Source organism: Plasmodium gonderi (assembly GCF_002157705.1).
Source record: "Plasmodium gonderi DNA, contig: Chr08, whole genome shotgun sequence".
NCBI lineage: Eukaryota > Apicomplexa > Aconoidasida > Haemosporida > Plasmodiidae > Plasmodium > Plasmodium gonderi.
The window spans coordinates 312592-336262 of NW_021628933.1; the positions used below are offsets into that span (position 1 = coordinate 312592).

The 23671-nt window shown below is 29.3% G+C and overlaps 5 protein-coding genes across 5 annotated transcripts; 3 read left to right on the plus strand and 2 right to left on the minus strand.

The window, feature by feature from the left end:
• Window positions 1-203: 203 nt before the first annotated feature.
• PGO_080620 (hypothetical protein) lies at window positions 204-551 on the plus strand (the record flags this gene model as incomplete). Its single annotated transcript, XM_028687286.1, has 1 exon — window positions 204-551. One exon carries the CDS (start codon window positions 204-206, stop codon window positions 549-551), a length of 348 nt encoding a protein of 115 aa, XP_028543087.1.
• Window positions 552-1044: 493 nt separating this feature from the next.
• Window positions 1045-1374, plus strand: PGO_080630 (hypothetical protein, conserved; the record flags this gene model as incomplete). The annotated part of the gene is made up of 1 exon (XM_028687287.1): window positions 1045-1374. One exon carries the CDS (start codon window positions 1045-1047, stop codon window positions 1372-1374), a length of 330 nt encoding a protein of 109 aa, XP_028543088.1.
• A 2088-nt stretch (window positions 1375-3462) lies between these two features.
• Window positions 3463-8058, minus strand: PGO_080640 (transcription factor with AP2 domain(s); the record flags this gene model as incomplete). Its single annotated transcript, XM_028687288.1, has 1 exon — window positions 3463-8058. One exon carries the CDS (start codon window positions 8056-8058, stop codon window positions 3463-3465), a length of 4596 nt encoding a protein of 1531 aa, XP_028543089.1.
• Window positions 8059-16298: 8240 nt separating this feature from the next.
• Window positions 16299-18998, minus strand: PGO_080650 (hypothetical protein, conserved; the record flags this gene model as incomplete). The annotated part of the gene is made up of 1 exon (XM_028687289.1): window positions 16299-18998. One exon carries the CDS (start codon window positions 18996-18998, stop codon window positions 16299-16301), a length of 2700 nt encoding a protein of 899 aa, XP_028543090.1.
• Window positions 18999-21797: 2799 nt separating this feature from the next.
• Window positions 21798-23417, plus strand: PGO_080660 (eukaryotic translation initiation factor 3 subunit 7; the record flags this gene model as incomplete). The annotated part of the gene is made up of 1 exon (XM_028687290.1): window positions 21798-23417. The coding sequence occupies one exon, from the start codon at window positions 21798-21800 to the stop codon at window positions 23415-23417; it is 1620 nt and encodes a 539-aa protein (XP_028543091.1).
• Between the last annotated feature and the right edge of the window lie 254 nt (window positions 23418-23671).

Here is a 23671-nt window from a genome sequence, read left to right on the forward strand (position 1 = left end):
ACACTTTTTAAGCACCTTCAGGAATACTCCAATGAGGATTAAAATATTCCAAAGCAGAGGGTGATAACAAAAATTAATATAACTTCTGCATTATCCTTAAACATTTTTTTTTTTTTTTCTTTATTTTTGATGAAGAGAAAAAAAAAAAAAAAAATCGAAACTTTTCATAATCATTGCAAAACATTTTTCGTGGGTCAGGAAAAATGGTTTTGAAGGATAAAAAAAAAAAAAGAAGAGATTCCACAAAATATATGAACAAAAGGAATTCCGATAAATTACAAGAAAAGGAAAAGAATGACAAATTACAAAATGTCAATGACATAAACGAATTTTACAACGAAAGTGATTTACCATGTTATGATAATAATAACGATATTTTCATTAAAGATAAGGACTTTTTTCACAACATTTTAAAATCTGAAGATGAATTAGTCACAAAGAAGGATCTTAAAAATGATCAAGAGACAAGAGAAAAAGGACAACAAAAAATTCGACACGTTGATTTTGTCGTAGCATCGGTAGCTTTCAGCATACCCCCCGGCATGATTTAGTCTGCACATATGTGTGTATGTATATATTTATTTACATATATACGACACATTAAAAAGACTAAATAAGATTCTCGTAAATTAGTCTCGCTACCATGTCAAGTATGATATCCTAAAGTTTACAAATCTTTTTTGGCCATTTTGCGACATTACCACACTTGAAGAAATACATAAAATAAAAATTTTTTTTGTGTAAAAAAAAAATTTTGAAATATTTTTTAATCACCATCAAGAAGAAAAAACACAACAACAATAGTTACATATATCCATTGTAGCTCTACGGCAGTGTTTTAAATATAAGTACATCTAGCACTAACTTGCGATTAAATAATGTGAAACAAGGAAAGTGCAGCATGAGAAAAAGAGAGAGTATATTCAATGTGTTTACGTACAAATATTCTTATAATTACCCATACGGGAATATATATATATATATAGAAGAAATAAACATATTAGACATATCAGGGAAAGAGTAGATAAAAAAAAAAAAAAAAAAATGATCACACTATGTCGTATGCATTTCCTAAAAAAAATAAAGGATAAATTACCATATGGGGTTAAACAAAGTCAAAATTATAAAGATGCTAAGAAACAAGAAAGGTTGTCACTTGAAGCAAATAGAAAATTAAAAGAAACACGAGGTATGCTCTTAGATGGAAAAAAAAATCTTTTCATGAGTTTAAGACAGAATACCGATATTAACTGGTATCGGGCTGGTCAAATTCTCAAGCATTTAGAAATTCATCAAAGGGCCAAACCAGAAATTACTCCAAAATTAAGAGAAAAAATTACTAACATTGCAAATTTTGTGAAAAAGGGAAGATGAGACGGGGTAGGGGTGGGGGGGGGCTCACGAAATAAAGTATTCAAAATAAAATACAATTCATTAGGAACTTGCACAATTCTATGTTGCATATCCAAACACCATGTCAAACTGAACATGCGTAAATGTGTCGCATGTGTGATAATCCAAGAGGTATAAGTGTTTCATTACCCTTTTTGGACAAAAATATATACACACATGTATATATGTACTCACAACATATGAACACACAAAACATATGTAATGTACGTCAAACCTAAAGGTAGAAATACAAATTCGAGGTACATCAAAAGTTTACATACATTAGAAATAAACAACCTTTTTTAACAACATATTTTCAAGTTACTAATGTGTTTCCACATCATGTTGAACTAATAAGAATCATCATATTTTAATTTATTATCCAAAAGGAATATGTCATACAATACGTGTCTAATTGTAAGAAGGCTTTTTTTTATCTTCTGGAAATATATATTTATAGATGAACAAATGGGCAACGATTTCGGAGAACCCTCTCCCCGGACCCCCCTCAATAAAAAAGAAATAAAAATAAATAATAAATACGAAGTAAAATAAAATAAATGATAAGTAAAATAAAATAAATGATAAGTAAAACAAAATAAATATTAAGTAAAACAAAATAAATGATAAGTAAAACAAAATAAATGATAAGTAAAACAAAATAAATGATAAGTAAAACAAAATAAATGATAAGTAAAACAAAATAAATGATAAGTAAAACAAAATAAATGATAAGTAAAACAAAATAAATATTAAGTAAAACAAAATAAATGATAAGTAAAACAAAATAAATGATAAGTAAAACAAAATAAATGATAAGTAAAACAAAATAAATATTAAGTAAAACAAAATAAACGTATAATTCGTATTATCCTTACATTATTTAATATAATATATAAAAAAAAATTATTTTTGTTTTGGTTCATGTGAAACATGTTTTAATAACATAATAGCACATTCGGTGCGAATTCATTTAATAATATTCGCATATGTAGGTACGTATACATATGCTCATGTATCTAGACTATACTTGTGTACATATATATATATATATATACATGTATGCATGCAAAATGTCGTACATGTGTATATGCAATATATATTGGTACATATGCACATGTACATATCTACATGCACAATTGTTAAGTTTACATTTAAAAAAAAAAAAAACATTAAATACGGTATTTTTTGTAATTAATAAAATATAAGACGCAAAAAAAAAAAAAAAAAAAAGGGAGATATACATGTGAATACTCATGGATTTGCATATACATATACACATACTCATGTATGCAAAAAAAAAAAAAAAACGAGCATTTTTACGAATTTATTTATAAGGAAAAAAATAAAAAGGAATGAAAGGGGAGAATTTTTAATAAAAACATATAAATTCATGCTTTATTAAATTATTTAAAAATCTATAATATGAAATAGAAAGAGATTGTGTTAACGAATGGGAAGGAAACGAAATTTAAGAGACGAATGAAAAGAAACGATAAGAATTTATTGGAAACAACACAAATTATGAGATACGATTAGTGGGGTAAAAAAAAATATATATATATACAAACATACACACATATATGTATATAGTATGTATATATATATATGCATATCAAAAGAACTTCAAACACTGTTATATAAGAATAACAATGTGCAACTATACTAACACGGTAAAAAAAAAAAAAAAATAACAATAAATGGTCAATAAAATGGTATAATGAAATGATAAAAAAAAAAAAAAAAAAAAAAAATTCGTTCTAGGTTTTCCATCAGCCGGTGGTGGGATACACATGCTTCTATGTAATGATTATTACATGTCAAGTCGTATTCATCATATAGAGAAGATCACATTTCAATTTTGTGTCTTTCCCTTGGTACAACTGCTGAGTCCCACACCTTATCAACAAAAATTTTATTCGTTTCATTCCTTTTCACACTTCTACTTCTTATGCTTCTACTTCTTATGCTTCTACTTCTTATGCTTCTACTTCTTACGCTTCTACTTCTTACGCTTCTACTTCTTACGTTTCTGCTTCTTCCCACTTCGGATCTTCTCTCCTCCCATGCTCAGTGCTCCGTCTTTATCTCTGACTTTGCGCTCAAGTAATACATGGAAGAGTTATTCAATTCGTTCGCATTTGAACCAATCATGTTTCCTGCTGTTGCATTTTCACTACCATAGGCATTAAAATTGGAGCTTATATTTTTCTGGCTATATGGGTTGTTAACATAACTATTATCACTATTATTATCGTTACTAGCAGGGTTATCAATATTACCTACTTTATTCATCTCACTCATATAATTTTTTTGATTCGCTAGGTGTTCTTCTATTACCCCTTTATCATCCATAATATCATGCGCTTCTACAACGTTGTTATTATAATTCATACTTGATCCCATATTTATGATAGAAATATTAGAACTGCTACTGGATTTGTTCATTATACTGTTATTAATAACAGGTTCAGAATTAACATTTATATTAGAACCTGCAGAAGTAATGCCATATGTAGCATCTGGATGGTTCGTGTATAGATCATTTGGTGCATTCATATTCAGTTCGTTCGGTTCTACAGATCCCATTGCTGATGTGTAATCCATAAGATGATGATCAAATGTGGTAGTTGGGACTCCTACTTCTCCTACTTCTATCCCTGCTGTTATCACGTTATTTCTAGAATGAGACACATTCATCTCTCTACTCCTACTCTTCAGCATACATTCATTAAGCATATTATAATTCTCTGTGCTATTGTTTCTTAAAATGTTTCCACTAATATTATTCCCTAAATTCTTTTCAACTATTAGAAATGATTTGTTCAACAATTTTGCATTTTCATCATCCAAAATTCCAGACGATTCTGCCATTCCTGCTAATTCCTCTGATGGAAATTTGTTTCCATCTGCGTTAGTATTTATCCCAATTTGATCATTCATGTACGCATTATTGATTACATTCCCCACACAATTGGCCTTAATAGATGCAGCGTTGTTATCATTATTACTACCGTTATTACAACTGATACTACCGTTGCTATAGCTGTTATTATTATCGTCATTATTATCGTCATTGTTTTCATCATTGTTACCGTCATTGTTTTCATCATTGTTATCGTCATTGTTTTCATCAATGTTGTCATCATTATGAATGTTATTATCACATATTCCTCCACTACCAATAAGGATTCCACCATTCGGTAGTAGAGCACCAGGGTGATAATTATTTTGGCTAGCTGGCTCATTACCACATACCACATTGCTCCCATTATTATAGCTATAGCCACAATTACTCAAGATACCATTTTGGGTAGTACCTGGATCCAAGGTGTTCACGCTATCCATACTGTTAAGCATATTGTTTGTAATGTCCATACTGTTATTCAATCCGATATTTGCATCGTTACTGCTTCCATTTACTAAAAGGGTTTCCTCATCATGCATGTTATTCATATCTCCATTTTTCTCAAGGTCATTAGTACTTATGTTGTTCATAATACCATGCTCGTTCATATTTCCTCTGTACGCTTTCATGTTGTTATTAAAGTTTCCAATCTCGCCCATGTTCAAGTTGCCAATATTGTTCAAGTTGTTCATACTGCCCAGAGAATCTACTCCACCTCCTAAACCCGCTGCTGCTCCTACTAAACCGGCTGTTGCCCCTCCTCCCATCACGTCAATATCACCCATAGTGTTCATAGCGCTAACTGCATCGATTTCATTAACCATGTGATCTATCATGCCTGTAGTTCCATCATTCATGGTATTATTAACATATCCCATATTTCCTATAATCACTCCATTAGGAGAATTTGGAATTCCCATGGTGCCATAGTTGTTAGAATTATACACATTATCATTAGAGTCTTCGTTATTTCCATAGGAACCACCTTTATATGTCATGTTGATGAAATTTCTCTGATTATTCATCAATTTTTTAGAATTTACATTAAATATGTTTGTAAGTTCCTGTTCTGTAAAGGGAACACCTTTATATGCACATTTTACAGTATGTACAGCTAAACTATGTGCTTTATTGAATCCCCATTTTTTCAGTAAATATTTGGATATTTTTGGTTCTTTTGAATTCTCATTTTCTAAATATTTTGCGTACCAGGAATATGAAAATGGATCGAATCGAACCCCTTCTACAGGTGTTAATGCACTAGCACGCGCAGTTAAGCTTTCCATTCTTCTTCCTCTGGGTGCTCGTGTCCTTTTTGTAGGAGAATAATCATTTTCACTTTCCTGACAATCGCTGTGTGACATTTTGGTTTGGTGAATATTATTATTACTATTATTGCAGCCCATTCCGTTGTTGCTGTTGTTGTTGCTTCTATTATTACTGCTGTGAGGGTTCATCCCATGTGCGTTAAAATGATGCATCTGGGACATCAGTACATGCCCATTCATGCCTTTACTTGTATCATTTAAATTTTCTTCCTGATCTATAGAATTAATATCCATCATTACATCTAATGTATTTTCAGAATTTAATGTTATCAAATTTCTAATTCTTTTCGTTCTATTTTCTGTAGTTGTTGCTCCAGCTTGTTCTGCCTCTAACCTACATTGTATAGCTAATTCTTTTGCTTTCTCAAAGCCTAACTTTTTAATTGGAAATCTTTTCATTTGAAAATTTTTCCCTATAGACCAATAAGCTAACCAGGACCCCTTCCGATCATTATAAGATACCCCTTTCATTGGTCTAGTACAATTTTTATCAAATGAATCTATGGCTTCCATCAATTCTGCATTATCTCCATTCTTGCATAAATTTTGTTCCATGTCATCTAGTGATAATTGAGAATCTTCGCTTATCTTCCTCTTAGGTGGTCTTCCCCTCCCTCTCTTAATTCCTTTGTTATTTTCATTCTTCAATAAATTTTTCTTGTTCATAGGATCCTGTGTTTTTCCTACCCCAACAATTATTCCTCCACTATTCATTGTTGTACTATTATTTGTAAATGCAGTTTTTACATTGTTATTCATAATGCCCATATTTCCACAAGCGTCACTACTACTAATATTACCAATATTATTATTTCCTGCGATGTTGTTATTAGTCATCCTAGCACTACTACCATCTTCCATCATCATGCCATTGTTATTCTTCATAACATCGTTAGATGCACTGTCTGCTGCTTTCCTACCATGTACATGAAACATAGGTTTACACCTAGCACCTGCCTTTTCTGCTTCTTGTCTAGCTTTAACAGCTAAAATTCTAGCTTGTTCAAAACCGTACTGTTTTACAGAAAAATATCTTCTAATTTCTCTCGTGTTATCATTCCAAGCAGCTAGCCATTGCTGCTTCTTTGGATTAAATCGAACTCCTGGGATCCGAGGCAAATATTCAGGATGTCCTTCTGTGCATGCTCTTGTCCACGTATTCACAGTATCATTATTATTCTTTTTCATTACATCATACTTCATGTTGTAATTTTTATTATTCAAATTGCTGTTACTGTTGTTGTTATTACTGTTGTTATTATGATTAATATTATTATTATTATTATTATTATTGTTATTACTGTTGTTGTTGGCTGAAACACTATTTGGCATACTCATATTTAACACTGTACTATTGCTGTCGTTAATATTTCTACTACTATCTATTAGATTGGTACCAAATATATTATTGTCATCTATATCTGAATCGTATAATGTTTTATCTTTTAAATAATCCTCATGATATTCATAATCTGAGTCTTTACTATATATTAATTCATCCTCAAAATTACAATAATTTTTATTCGATTTTACTTCATATTTTTTCAAATATGATATTACATTCTCTACTTCTGTATTGCTCAAAGAATCATTTTTTGAGTTCATCATATATTTCAAACAATTGGAAGTTTCATCTGATAACTTGGTTCTCATCAGACAATCATAATAATCTTCCACAATTGTATTATCTTCATTATCACCTAATGTGTAACATCCAATTAAGTTTGTATTTTCATTGCTCATATTCATACGACCACTTACATTTCCACTCAAGTTACTAGTACTATTGGCTGAATTCATGTGTATACTACTCCCTTTCATGGAAAATTTCGAATTTAAATTATTAGAATTTATATTTCCTTGCATGGAAATGCTACCTGTGGTTGTACTGTTTCCCCCTTTTTTTTCATTTATAATATCTTCCAAATCGTTATGTAAATCTAAATAGCTAACATAACCATTTGGACTTTGTTGTGAGTCAGCTGCTCTGAGTATATTTAACTGTTGTTTCAAATAATCACATACCGATATATTCCACGTGGATGGTAATTTGTTATAACTTAGACAAGGACCAAAGACTGCAATATAATTATGTAAATCAACAACAGTTACTGCATTCCTTAACCTATTAAGATGATAAAAAAATGAAGCTTTTTCATCTGAACCATTTAAATCTGCACACATATCTTTCAAAATTACAATCAATTGTTGTTTGCATATTTCAACCAATGATGGCACATCCAGTTTATCTTGATCATTCATATGCATAGCTATATCTGCATCTTCTTTCTTTTCATAATTTACAACTCCTCCTACTACCACCCCATCATGTTCATTTAAATTCTTCAGCCCAATTAATAATTCATTTCCTTTTTCACTTCTTTCTTCATTCTTAATGGCAATACCTGTCTCCGTCTCTAATCCTTCCATACTGAAAATCTCTTGTTTTGTAGTGCACGCATATATGTATATGCAAAAGCTAGCAGTGCTTACACTGATATATATGGTGTGTGTATATTTTTGTATGTACTTTTATATGAATTCAACTTAGAACATTTACGATCACAAATATTCGTTTTATATATATATATATATATTCACACGTATTCAAATGCAACGAAATACACGCTAAAAAAAAAAAAATAAATAAAAAAATAAAAGAATGACCAAGTATATACAAATAAATGTTTAAATGTGTATTCATACACAATACACATGTATACATACATGCATACACATTTATATATATATATATACGCAACGAATCCTTAGTCTAGGTTCATATATATATGCTAATAAAGCATTTCCACAAAAAATATATACAGATATGCATGCACACTTAAACATTCACTATTCCTTAAAAAAAGGGGGGTATTAGAACATTTTTCGAAAACATAGAAATGATAAATTTTGCAAGCAGACATGTGCTAAAGTGTATTCTGTAAACAGCCTCAAAAATATATGTATATTAAATTTGTAGTCCTGTATTTGTCTAGAACACTAAATTTTAATGATCTGAAACCTCCTGTTCTAGTTAAGATTTCCTTAACTGAATGGAAGTGAAAGATACTTTTTTTTATTTACTTCACGTACTTTGTTCGTTTTTTTTTTTTTTTTTTTTTTTTTTAAAACTGCAATGCAAATTTTCTTCAGAATTCCTTATTTTGTGTGCGTGTGTTCTTCTATATTTTCATATATTACTTTGTGCCGTTCTCCTTGCGTGCACATGGTATCAATGCATGCATATAACAGTATTCTTGATATGTACGTATATACATATGTAATATATGTGTATACACTTACAGATGCCTAAATACACACGTATATACGGGGGTGCATAAATGTGTATGCTATATAATCGCAAGGGAAATGAACAACTCGAATTGATTGCAGGTCTCTAACTGTAGTTATGTTGTTTGCTGTTTATGTCAAATCACGTTTCTCCTTGCGTGTAGTTATTCCCCGACTTGTTACGTTCATGCAAAAAACATGCAAAGATGTCCATGCCTTACGGAACTGTGTGTACGTGCACTTATGCATAAATCATATAAACATATATAAATAATTATACATATATGCATATATGTAAACTCTTGAATTATATATATATATACATGTACATACGCGAATTATTACGCCTCTTCAGGGGTAATATGCGCATATGAATTTATAAGTATCTCATATATAACTCAAAAAAAAAAAAAAAAAAAAAAAATGGAAATTGAGGAAAATGGAAAAAAAGGAAAAGTGGAAAAATGGGAAAAAAAAAAAAAAAAAAAAATACAAAAATTAAAAATGTAAAACTAAGGGTAATGAATATGTGATATTTATGTTTTTTTATATCCGCGATCGATATGGCTTCATTTTTTTTTTTTTTTTTTTTTTTTTTTTCAATCTTTTATATAAGGTAAATATTGTGCCTAATTTTTAATCTTTTATTTTAGTTTAATTTCTTTTTTTTTTTTTTTTTTCTTCTTATTTTTTTCCCTTCTTTTTTTCTTTTTTTATTTCGTTGTGATCTTCCTCCTATTATGTCGTATCTTATACATTACATTAAATCTTAATCTTTACCTTGTTTAAAGCCTCTAGCTTTTTTATATTATTATTTTTCCTTTTTTTTATCCGATCTTCTCGTTTCATTTCTAATTATTTGGTATATATATATACATCATTTTTTTTTTTTGAGCACTTTTTATTTTTTTTTTTCTTAAGCTACTACACGTTATAGTATTTGTTTATGTGCATAAGCAAATTTTGCGGAAATATAAAGAAAATGAAAATAATTAAAAAAAATAATATATGGGGGAGGGGTGGGTGGGGAGAAATACAAAAAATGGTTCCTTAAAATGGGTGTATTAAAATGAATAAATATTATATGTATATTTATACATATATATTATGCAAGTATATGTATTGTACTTGTGTACATATGAATTAACAAAAATGAAATGCACAAACGAAATTATTTATTTTTTCCGTTATATTTACATCTCCCATTATTTCACTTCATTTTTTAAATGCTTGTAAGAATGCTCCCTTAACTTTTTTTTTTTTTTTTTTTAATGCAATTTTAAAATTAACTATTATGGTGTGAATTCTTGTGTTTTTTTACTTTTTCCATATATATGTATATGCATATATATGTGTTTTTTTATATGGGCACATGCAAATATTTGTATAATATATTTCATATATATTTATATATTATATAAATATGTGGTGAATTACGCTATAAATTTTGTGTATACAACATTATGATATTATGCATTCCACATGGTATTGGTTTATACATGTGCGTGCGTGCATCATTCGTTTTATTCAAGTGCATTCATATTTGTTCACACGTGCATAGTTGTATATATATATATATATATATATACATGTAATGCATATGTATGTATACGTATATATGTACACGTAATCATCACATGTATATAAATTTTTATTTTTAGTAAAGTTTTTTGGGGAAGGAAAAAGTGGGTTACAGTTATGTAACTCAAAAATTGATGTAATTTAGGAAAATTATGAATTGTACTTTGTGTACCGATGGGTGGTAACGTATATGTTACATATATGTATATATATGTAAATAAATAATTACACGTCAAACTTGTTCGCGTAAATTGTGCAAGTGGGAAAATGGGCAATCTAGTAAAATGCAAATTGTTACATGCGTGAAATTTTCACGAATGGCAAGATATAAATATGTACGTGATTTTACGATTAAAAGAAGGTATAATGTAATATGTATATATATGTTACATGTGATAAATTATTTACCTGCATTTTTTTTTCCCCTCCCCCTTTATCACATTTTTTATAATGTATTCAGCAGGGAGAACGTTGCAATATGTATACATATAAAATTTAATATATGTAATTTGTTCATTGAACATGACTCACGAATCATTAACACATGAAATGTGGGTCACTTATCGAGATTTTATGTGTGTACATTTTTATATATATATATATGTGCATATATATGTACTTATATCTACGAGAGTAAGTGATCATAATTTGTATAAAAAACTGATTACAACTTCGTTAAAGTTACAAGTGTGTGTACATATTTGTTTGCATATTTGTTTGCATAATTGTTTGCATAATTGTTTGCATAATTGTTTGCATAAATGTGACATTTATATCCCAACATGCGTTGTAAAGAAAAAAATCTTGCGAAAATGCAGGGGACGGAATTGGAAGAAACAGTTCACGTAAATATGGATCGGTTATTTTGCTTGGACGAAAAATGAGATCATACGATCATATGTTCTGCGGTGTATGTATGGGTATGTGCTTTTATATGTACAGATATATATATATACATATTTATATGTGTACGTATGATACATGTTAAATGGATGTTATTGAACTATTTTGATTTTTTAAAATTCTGCTGCTGCGCGATTTCTTATTTTTTGTGCCCTAAATGAAACTATGAAAGCAAACCGATTTGTACCAAAATTTCAAACGACTCTCAAAGATTAAACAACTTTGTTCATATTTTATGTCACATGCAAAAAGGCACATATGCGCATGCCACTCAGGTAAAGGGACATATATATACATACTTGTGAGTCTTCATATAACATGCAGAGATGTTTTGCAGCCATGCATATTTCATTAATTGCCCAGGAAGCTACGTTCTCAGAATTAAAAAAAAAAAAAAAAAAAAAAGTAAAAACAGATCAAAAAATCAATAAAGGGAAAAACAATTATTGGTGAGCCCCATGGGCAGCAAGAAAACAAAATGTAGGAGGTAACAAACGGAAATTGAAAATCCAATTTGTTTGAAGAAAAAAAAAAAAAAAAAAAAATACGACTTATAATACAGATTACACACAGTTATGTATAAAAAAAGAAAAAAAAAAAAAAAAAGATATTTACTTGTATATATTATTAATCACTCTTTCAAAAAAAAAGTTATAAAAAACAAATATTCCAAAAAGGGATTAAGAAAAAGGATTAAACATTTGTTATTTTATTTTTCAAAAATGCCAAATTATTTTTTTTTTTTTTTTTTCCACCTTTCATCATCCACCGGTGCCTATATACCTTCCTTTTACATAATAATTAATGAACATGGAAAAAAAAAAAAAAAAAAAAGAAAAGTGGACGCTTTCAAAATTAGAGTACATGTATTCGAACAATTTTTTTACTTCTTTAAAAAGGTGTTAAATGTTCGATAAATCCGTGTCATTTTTTATTCCACTTCAAATTACACGAAAAAACCACATGGAACCATGTTAAACCATTTGAAGCATTTTTATTCACACATTTAAATGAACATATCAAAAGAAGCATACTTCCTTTTCCATGTACCATTTCAATTGTATTTTTTTTCTTTTTTTTCTTATTCTCACACATCTTTGTTTAAAAGAAAGAGTGCACCACCACAACTTGACAGCAAAACTGACACGACTATATGCTTTGCGAATGAAGGCACTTGTTCAATATTTCTAAATTTATGTGAAATTTACATTATTCAAACAAATGAAAGTGCTTGAATTGCATGTCCTTATAAGTGCAACGACGTAATAGTTCTTCTATCACATCACTACATTATGCACTGTTAAAGACGACACTTTTGGCGACCTTTTCGACTATTTCGACAATTTCGAAGACATTTTGGCCATATATATATTTTTTTTTCACACAAAAACTATCTTAGCTTAGCTTAATCAGTTGTAATGTGAACTCTTCAGAGAGGAGCAGAATGGCACGATTGCATTGTGTATACACATTTTTGCTTTTATACTGTATACGAACCAAAATGTGTTTCATTTTTCTGCCTCTTTTGAAGCATATCCTCTTCTATTAAATTTGACACAAAATGGGTGGAAAAGAACTGCACGATGGCAATATATTTTTCGTAATTTCCGTTTCAGCAAACTGTACGCCTTTCAATATGCATGACAGAATGTTTCAAGTAAAGCCCTTCAAATGGATATTCAAATGAGATGAATCATATTGAAGGAGCCATATGTAATGATGGCCCTACAGCTGTTACATCTCTGTAAGTAATATCCTCTTCTTATTGCGTAACAGGTCTTTACACCGAAATGAAATTACCTAGTGTAATCACCTTATGCCATAACGACATAACAGTCACATTAAAATGATAAATGTTCTCAAATTTCGTAAGCATAGAAGAGGGCATATGAGAAAGCGCATATCAATTGGATACACAAACTTTATTACGTTTTTTTTTTTTTTTTTTTTTTTTTCCGTAAAACATTGTCCCATGAAACATTGAAAAAAGTGCAATAAGAAGTTCTAAATAGAATGACTCATTTTTTTGTACAAATTTGTATTAAAAATTTTACACCATGATTATTATTTTATTTTTATTTTTTTAAAATTTTATATCCACCTATATTGAAGCATTTTGCACAAAGAAGGAAATGTGCATTCAAATTTTACTTCTATGATAAACGAATATAGGGGGATTGAAAAAAAAAAAAAAAAAAAAAAAGTGCATGCATGTATGTGGAAAACGATGGAACAAAAATGAAAAAAAAAGAAAAAACTAACGTGAAAATTTTACGAAAAAAAAAAAAAAAGCCACTTCTTGTACATAAAAATGGTGTAAATATAATATGCGGATGCAATACATTATGTTTATCCATTTTAATCATAACTTGTTCATTTTGAAATGTGCAACTTACGTATAAACATAAATTCGTGATATCCTTAAACTCATAACAAAAGAGGCACAAGTTCATATATATACGAGTTCCGGCATTTTTTTTTTTTTTTTTTTTGCTTTTATTTCAATGCACCTAGCTTCGAATTCTGCCTCATTGGAGTAACGTACAAATTATGAACTTAAAATAAGAACTTGTGAATTCATCATATTTTATTACATTATATATATATCTTTTATAAATGCACTATTTCCTTTTTAATAATATATTTTTGTAGCATTGTTGAGGTCTAAACACCCCTTTATGCCAATTATTCCATTAACTGAAATTTCATTTCTTTGGGTTTATCCACTAATCGTCCCTCCTAAAATGGCATCATACCGTTAGTGCACTTTTCATTACATTATATAAATGGGAAGAAATTATCTTGTGAAACATTTTTTTATAATTAAATGATAATTTCCTTGTCATATTATAATCAAATAAACACACTTATTCAGTTCTTCCTCATTTTTTGTAACCCCATCAAATAACATTTTAACGAAGTTTAACATGGCACTAACAATTTTTGTGGAACATTTGGATAAGGGCTCACTTAAGGTAGTATTGTAAAGCTGCAATTTTTGGTGCATCAAATAAGTGCTGCATGATGGCACTGAATAAATTAATGTGTAAAGAGGAATCAAGTCAACACATACGGCTTTTTTTTTTTTTTTTTTTTTTTTTTTTTCTTGTAACACAATGTGTCGCTTTTATAAATAAGTGTGGTATCGTGTCGATTTGTATATATATAAATTTTTTCGATGAAATTTATGACCATCCCGATCCAGAGTAGTTAAGAACCTATATATTCAATGGCGGTGCACTTATTTTTTTTTTTTGGGTTACCCTTTTCTTTTTTCATGTTATTTTTACATATATATTTCATTCCTTTATCAAAACTATATATGCATTTTTTTTCATCAAAATTTAATCAGTTCACAAAATTGTATGAAAAATCGACCACGTCTCTTTAATTTTAGATGCACTCCATATTGGCATTATCTGAAATTTTGGTGTCAACAAAACAATGACATGCTTTTCCTTGAGCATAAAAAAAAAAAAAATAAATAAATAAAATAAAAGGATGCACTACATTTATATACACCTTGAGACACACTGTTGATTAGTTCTTGAAAAAAAAAAAAAAAAAAAAAAAAAGGAAAAACTGGGAATGATCAAATAAATAAAACGTCATGTCATTGAATTCATATAGTAAACATATCATGGTGCACTTACAAAGTCGATACATGTAAGCATACGTTTGAAGATTTTTTTTTTTTTTTTTTTCCCCATCTATTAACCAAATATATACCTATGTTTTCGTCCATTAAAATATGAATTATTTATGTAATTGTTCATATATGGTATGGTTTAACGCACTCTGTTGTAGATAGCAATGAAAAAGTTATTTTCACTAAAATGAAAAGGGGCTAATGCATTTTCGAACGGAACGGGTTTAAATACATAGAAATTATTTGCTTCGAAATGGTGTCGACATACTTATGAATTAAGAAAACTTATGATCACGTAAAAAGTGATGAACTTGTTTAGTTTGCTCTGTTTGTTTTGTTTTCTCTATTTGTTCGTCCTATTTTTGTGTTCGTTTGGCTTATTGACTTTTTCAATTTTTTTTTCTAGTGATTAACATTTATTTCCACTCAAGTGAGCAGAAACTATATATCCATTCAGTGCTACTAAGCCTATCATTCATTTTTACATAAGCCACCTATGTTGTGTATTCGTTTCCCTTCATATGGAAACCCATTCCATTGGAGGAAAAAAAAAAAAAATAATAAAACAAAAATAATAGGGACACCTCATTGCGTATTGCAAAGTGTATTTAACAGGGAAAAAAACAAATCGACATGTCGCTTCACTCATTCGAGAGAGTTATTTTTTTTATTGCACTTAGCATTAGATGCAAACCTATTTTCAAACAAAGTGCAAACAAAAAAAAATAAATAAATAAAAAAAAAAAAGCTTTATGCAAAAATACACTATACTTTCGTGTAACTCTAATGTGTATGAAAAAAACCAAACAAAATTCTAACTCAAGTATAATCTTAAATTGGAATATGATGGGGAGTATGACAGCACTTGTTTGTGTTCCTTAAAATTTTGTTTCAAAAACGAATTGGATATTTTCTCATGCCATACAGTTTGAAAGAAAATGGGGTGAATCAAACATGAGAAGTACATAGATGCATGAGATACACTTATATGCATGAGCTGATGGAAAAAAAAGAAAATAAAATAAGCCAATAAAAAAGTAGAACAACAAAACGATAAGGCATAACATGATAGTCTTTCACGGGAATCACAATTGTAAGGAGAAAAAAAAAAAAAATCTTCATCATGTGTATGTATATGTAAATGTTCATGTGTACTAGCTTGTGCATGTGTATGTGTATGGAAGGGGAGTGCTCACCCAGAATTTCTCGTCGACATTTTCACCAACTACTTCATCTGTTGCGTACCCTAATTAGTCGTGATCAAAAGCTTACTTGCTAGCATCAATCTAGATACAGCTAATCGCAAGTAATATTTGAACATGATCACATTTTTTACATGCTCATTGAATGGCGAAAATGTATTTTTACAGCTCCCTGTGAGATCGTCGATATATTGCAAAGCATCTATAAATTGGTTTTGTTGTACGCTACTTAAGGCATAAGACAAATTTAGCAAATTAGATTTTAAAACAGAATTCTCTTTCAGTGTTCGTTGCAGAATTCTGTTTAGTTTGGCTTCATAATTTAAATAAAAAAAGGATATGACCACACTGATAAGGCTTTTAAAAAAATAATTTTCGCTGTGTTGTACGAAAGCTTCTTTTACACCTTCTTTGTATAAAGCATAAAATTCTTTTTTAATTTTATCTATATTATTAGGTGTTGGTTTGAAAGTATGAGAAAAAAAGTTGTCTGGCAAGGTAGTGAATACAGTATCTAGAAAAGTATCTTTTTTAAATTTTTTTTTCAAATCTGTTAAGATGGATTCAATGGATAAGTCTTGAATAATACAATTTTGTAAATGCACCAACTGATTTTGAATATCAATTATAGTTTCTAGCTTGATTTTTTTAACATTCTCTTTAAAGTAATAATCTTTCATAACATTAACATCACATGCGTACATATTTATTTTGTTGAGATAATTTTCTCTTATCATATTTAATTCTTCTTCTATTTTAATTTTTTCCATCTTAACTTCTTCCTTTTTTTGATTTATCATAAGAGATTCAAAATTTTCTTTTTCGTTTTCATAATTCCTTTTTAATAATATTTGTTCTTGCTTCAATTTCTTCTCCATAAATTTTTGTAAGCTTTTTTCCATTTTTTTTTTTCTTCTCCAATATATATCATTATACTTAATCGTCAGTAATTTTTTTAATGTTTCTTTTTCTTCTTCCATTAATATATCTTTGTATTTTTTTGTTAATAATTCATTGATGAACATGTTTACTATTTTATTTTTTAATTCTTCTTTAGTTAAGTTCTTTAATTGGGTTTCGAAATTTTTTACTTCATTTTCCACAATTCTTTTTAGAAGAATATCATCCAATGGAATTTCAAAATTCCCGTCTGTTATTACCGCTCTGACGTTTTTAAAATTTTTTGGATCTATCTGTGCATTCTTTCGTCTGTTCAAATCCTCGGGCACATTTTCCTCTACAGTTAGTGTGCTATTTTTTTTTTTACTACTCTTTTCCAGTTCTCCATATTCCATTATCACATTCTTATTTTGAGCTCTTTCGTTTTCTTCCGCTAGATCTTTTTCCTCAACCATGTGAAAAAATTTTTCGGGTATTATTTTTGCATCAACATCGTATATTATACCTAGTTTCTCTTCGGAGGTAATACCACATTTTGTCCTATCATCCATTTCTGTCCATTTTTCTCTCGTTTCTTCTTCTTTTTTTGAGCTTTTCACTTGCACTTGTTGTTCATATGTGTAAACACGGTCTTTCTCTTTGTCCATCTCGTCAAATGGCTCCTTCATATTAATGATCTCTTCATCTGGAGTTAATTCCTCATCACATTCAATAACACTGATAAATGTCTTATTGGTATGATTGCATTTTCCCGTATTATCACTTATTTCATGAATATCTTCCTTCAAATTGGATTCATCAATTATTTTTTTTTTTTCTATTTTTTCAACATCTTCGCATGGCAGGGTTATGTTTTCTGATGCACCTTTTTCATCCATTATTTGTTCAGTAATTTCTCCATTCGAAATTTCTGTACTGAACACATTGTTGTTCCTATCGATGGGACATCCGTTTAGCTGATCCTCAGGATGAAATTCCAGAACACTTATCATTTCATTTCCTGCAAGTGTGTTTACACTGTTAAACAAATTGATTACATCTTTTATGTCATCATTTGTGGAATGCTCATCGTGGATATTGTTAGGATAATCCTCTCTAATTGGATTCAACTTTCCAGTTTCTTCAATCTTCTTCCATGTTGATACATCCTCTGAATAGGTATCTTCTTCATGCGCGTCGTCAGCCATATGCACTTCATTACACTTGATAAAAGAATCGATTTTATTTTCCAATTTGTTCGATTTTTGGAATACATTCAAATTATCTTCACCTTGTGCATCTTTTTTCCACTCAAAAAAGAAAGAAAACGGTGCAGATATATCCAACTTCTTTATTGCACCGATAAAGATATTGAAATTTTCATTATTTTTAGAAAAAAATTCCTTTAATGAGTTACATAATTGAAGAGAGTAACGTTGGCCATTTCTTAGTAGAACTAATAGGAATCCTTTAAGCTTTCCAACCATTACATCAAAGTGTATCTTGAGTGGCATAATTTTTACTTCTATAATGTCATACAGTAAAGGATATAATTTAATTTTTTTCCTGGCTTGTTCATTATTTTGTATGGCGTGTAAACTTTCATAACAAATGTAAAATAAAAATGTTACACCAAGGAGGCTTTTGAAAATTTTCTTTTTATTTTTTTTATTTTCACAAATAATGCTGCTAATATTATTGCCCTTGGATGATTCTGCTTCTGGTGTTTTTCCACTATTCAATTTTCTCTTACTTATCCAGGGAAATTTCTTCAATCCGAGTTTGTGTGGGTTCCCTTTATTTCTGATGATACTCACGCATTTTATTGCACCACCGTTTCTCGCTGCGAGTCTCCAGTGCATCATCATTGTGCATCTGCATCTGCCAATCTAACTCTACGTGTATGTATCTAGATGTATTTATCAATGTGTATCTACCTCTGTGTATGTATCTAGGTGTGTTTATCAATGCGTATCTACCTCTGTGTATGTATCTATATCGGTTCAGTGTGACGCAGTTTTAGAGACTCGAGAAGACGCATGAATGGCTCAATATGAACACTCATTCACTAGTTTACACCTCGCTCTGAACTCACATAATCACTTGTTTATACACATGTCTATAGTAGACACTCTTGGTTGCACGTAACGTGAGGATTTTGCAAACTCGCTGTCATTTACTTTTTTTTTTTTTTTTTATTTAATTCAAATTAATTTATTAAAAGAAAAATTACTTCTCTATAGTGTTCTTTTTTTTAGAATGTTACATGGCTACTACTATTTTATTTTATTTCATTTTATAGATTTTTTTTTTTTTTCTTTTTAGTTATCATTTTATAATCTAACAAACAGTGTTGCCATTTCCCTGGGAGTATACAAAACACATGTGGATGTATATGTTGAATAAAAAAGGCAAAAGAACTGCACTGTTTCAATGAGTGTATTTAATGTTCACTCTACATATACAAATACTGGTGTACGTGTGCAAGGGAAGACGCAAGTACAAACAAATGTATTTGCATATATTGCATGTAGACGAGAATTATTTTCCAAAAAAATAGTGAACTATTTTCGACAAATGTGGTGAACTAGATTCCCCAAAAATGGTGAACCTAGTTTCCACAAAAATGGTGAAATGGCAGAGAATTATTTTTTAAAAAAAAAAAAAAATTGTGCGTGATCACAACAGGTAAAAAAAATTTTAACCTTTTCCTTTATCATAATTCTTACAAAATATGCCGAAAATGAAACGAAATATATTTCCTTCAAAACTTTTTTTTTTTTTTTTTTTTTTTTTTTTTTTTAAAATAAGGTCCACTTGAGTTATTTTTCATGGTGAAACACAGAGATTTTATTTCTTACATGTGGAAAATAGATATAAGTGTAAGAAAAATTTTATGATAGTTTTTTAACCTATGTAAGGGCACTAGACTTTTTTTTTTTTTTTTTTTTTCCTAACAGCTCCATAAATAAACATACACATTTATGTATGGAGAAGGTAAAATCGGTTTGTTGAAAAGGTACTTTGAAATAAACCCATTGTATGTACACGAACCTAAGAATGAATAAGGGATTAAATATTCCAACAAATAGCAGTGCAGTTCAAAGGAATGAGAGTATACCAATCTATTGAAAAGAAAAAGTTACATGGATATGGAGTTTACTACATGACTACTGTGTACACACATAATCTGATATAAATGTCTGTATATTTATCATATACTGATAATGAATGAACTGGATTGGAAATTTTCCTTCCGCGTATTTTCTTATCTCATATATATATGTATTGCTACCATAAAAAAGTGCACTGATTTTTTTTCGCATAAAATATCAACACCAGTTTAATTCCTCAGAAGGGAATTGTCATATAAGAAATTGGGCTAAAAAAAAAAAAAATCTCCAAAAGGTATTTATATATACATATATATATACAAGCGTATACATTAAGGTAAAACTTCAGGATGGAAAAAAGTTACTTAAGTTAGATCATAATTTCGTAGCAAGAATAAAAGGAGCTTTATTAATTCATTTTGAAAAAAAAAAAAAAAAAAAAATCATGGAGAATGTATATGCACAACAGGAATTACTTATTATTGAGCTAATTAAATGCTACTGTTTCATTACCTGAATGCAATAACACGGGGTTATCTTAACAGAACAGATAATTGATGTCATAAATTTGTTATATACATCCACGTAAACGCATATATATTTTTTTTTTTCTATGCGCAAAGGTTAAGAAAAAACAAACTTCAAAGGGAATTAAAAAAGAAAAGAAAAAAATTAAAATTACAGTTATATAAGTAACACCTACATACCACCTTATTTTTAATAAGAAAATATTATATCATACATTCATTATTTAACTTCGTTTTGTAATTCTTATTTTTTATATTTTACTTTTTTATTTTTTACTTTTTATTTTTTGTTATATTCAATAATTTCTTCTTCCAAGCCCTTGGAAACGCAGGAATCCATATGTAAATGCATCACATATGTGCTCTAATAGACCCTTTGTATTATACAAAAAAAAGCAGGTTTTTTTTTTTTTTTTTTTTTTTTCATCTCTCTCCACGTTTTAGGAAAAAGTGACAAATACGAAATTGCGAGTATATATGGTGCAAGGTATAGTATGTATACATATATGCTGTTTTGTTGAGTCATACAAGATTTTTATGATATTATTTTTATTTTATTTTATTCCGTCCCATTTACAACCTTTTTGTGTATTCTCTTGAGCTCCCCAACCATACCACTAAACGGTAAAGTGGGTAATCCCATGAAATGCACTATCGAAAAAGAAAAGGAGAAAAGTCAACTTATCCATCGCGTGGGCAAACGTATATACATATATATATATGTACACATATGTATGTACACACATTGCACTTGTTTGCGTACCAACAAATGAGCATATAGAAGGCAAGAAAACGTACAGGCTTGCATTGGTGGATCCACTTTTATAAACACACATCATTGTAAACGGAACAATTGGCATTTTCAAAACAAAAAGAGAAAACATCAACAATTTATTATTCTGACCGAATTAAGCAATTCTAAAGAAGAATAAAACAATAATCATATACGGTATTATATATACACGTAGACAACGTTTCTCCCTTGAAGTAATTACACTGAGAAAAAAAAAAAAAAATAATTAAAATGTCAGCCTTTAAACTAATGGGAGTTTCAAACAACAGGACGTGGGGTCCTGATTCTAAGAATGAAGAAATTGTAAAGCAATGCATGGGAGAATTAAAGAAATATCAATTCGAACCATCTATGAAATTTGAAAAGATAGGAAAGACATGCGATTTTACTAGCAGTACTTATCAAAAGAATGTAAAAGATGCTAATAAAAATGCAAATGAAGGAAATGCTTTTGAAGAGGAACAACAGTTCCAAACAGTTGATTTAAGATCTGGTCAAAAACAAAAAGGAAATACTTACAATAAGAAGAAAATTACCAATAAACAAACAACACAAGCATTTACACAAAAACAACAAGAAGAGAATAATCTCTATAGTAGTAGAATAAAAACAGCTGAACAAAAGAAACAAAAATTACTTCAACAAGCGAAAACAGCTAGAATGAACGCTAGACATAGAATATTCACAGAATGGAGTATAGAACCCACTCCGGTATGGACAGTTGAATGTGAGGTGATGTTTAATGAATTACCAAAAAAATTAATAAAATTAGAAAATTTACAAATGGAAGATATTTATTTCAGGGGAAGACTATTACATTATGATAAAAAATTTGAAAATATTAATGTGAAAAATCCACCAAGTCTTGTAAGTGTAAGCAAAGATTTTAATTACCAGGTTTGTAAGACAAAAGATGATCAATCTTTAATGGAAATTTTATCAGATGAAGATAAAAAATGTAAAGTAGGAGATAATATGAATAATAACATTTTAGTTGTTTCAACAGATCAAGTGTTATCGTGTCTTATGTCAGCTGCTCAGTCTAAATATTCATGGCACTTATTAATAACTAAAGAAGGTAATAAAATAATTATTGATAAAGATGAAGATTCAATTGTGGATTTGTTAACCGTTAATGAAAACTCTATAGATTCACCTACACAAGATAATGAAAATAAAATTAATAGCTTACAATCATTAGGATTTGAAGCTATCAAAATTAACCAGCGATTTAGAAAACAGATTATTTTAAAAGATGATCATGCGGAAAAATTTGACACTCCATCCTTTACAGCTAAAAATTGCTTAAATTCTGATGCCCTTTATAGATATAGAAAAATTAATATCCCACCAATAGTACACGGGATAACAAAAAAAAAATGCACACTTATAACTAGAGGAGAAATTCATTCAAAACTTCAAGGAATCGCTAATTCGTATATTTATATATGTGCTTTAAATGAATATGATATTAAGAGCCATAAAAACTGGAGGTCACAAATTGAAAATCAAAAAGGTGCACTTCTCGCTAATGAAATTCGTAACAATACATCGAAATTGCAAAAATTTATATGTCAAGCTTTTATAAGTGGATGTGAAGATATAAAATTAGGATTCATATCAAGAAAAAATGCCAACGATGCAGAAAATCACCACATTTTATCAATTCAGTCACATAAAACAAAGGACTTATCAACACAAATTGGATTGAAATATGAAAACATTTGGGGTATTATTAGATATATTGTAGATATAATTTCAGAGAAGCCAGATGGAAAATACGTTATTTTGAAAGATCCCCTCAAGGCTCTCTTACGCCTGTATTGTACTCACGATGATGAAAATAATTAGGAACAATCCATACAAATTTTAACGTAGATGATTATTTTTCCGTAGGTTTGTTTAAGTTGTGTGTTCGTGGGGGTGGCAATTGTGACGATGGTGGAATGATTGTTTTCACAAGTAGATTACAAGTGAGCGATTAGCATATGTGACTCATTGTATCTGCTTCCTTACGTTAGTAGATTAATGCCTAATATTATTAGAGACAACCCTTAAAATGGTTATGAACAACCCGATGGTTTTTTATTTGTCAACTTGTGCAC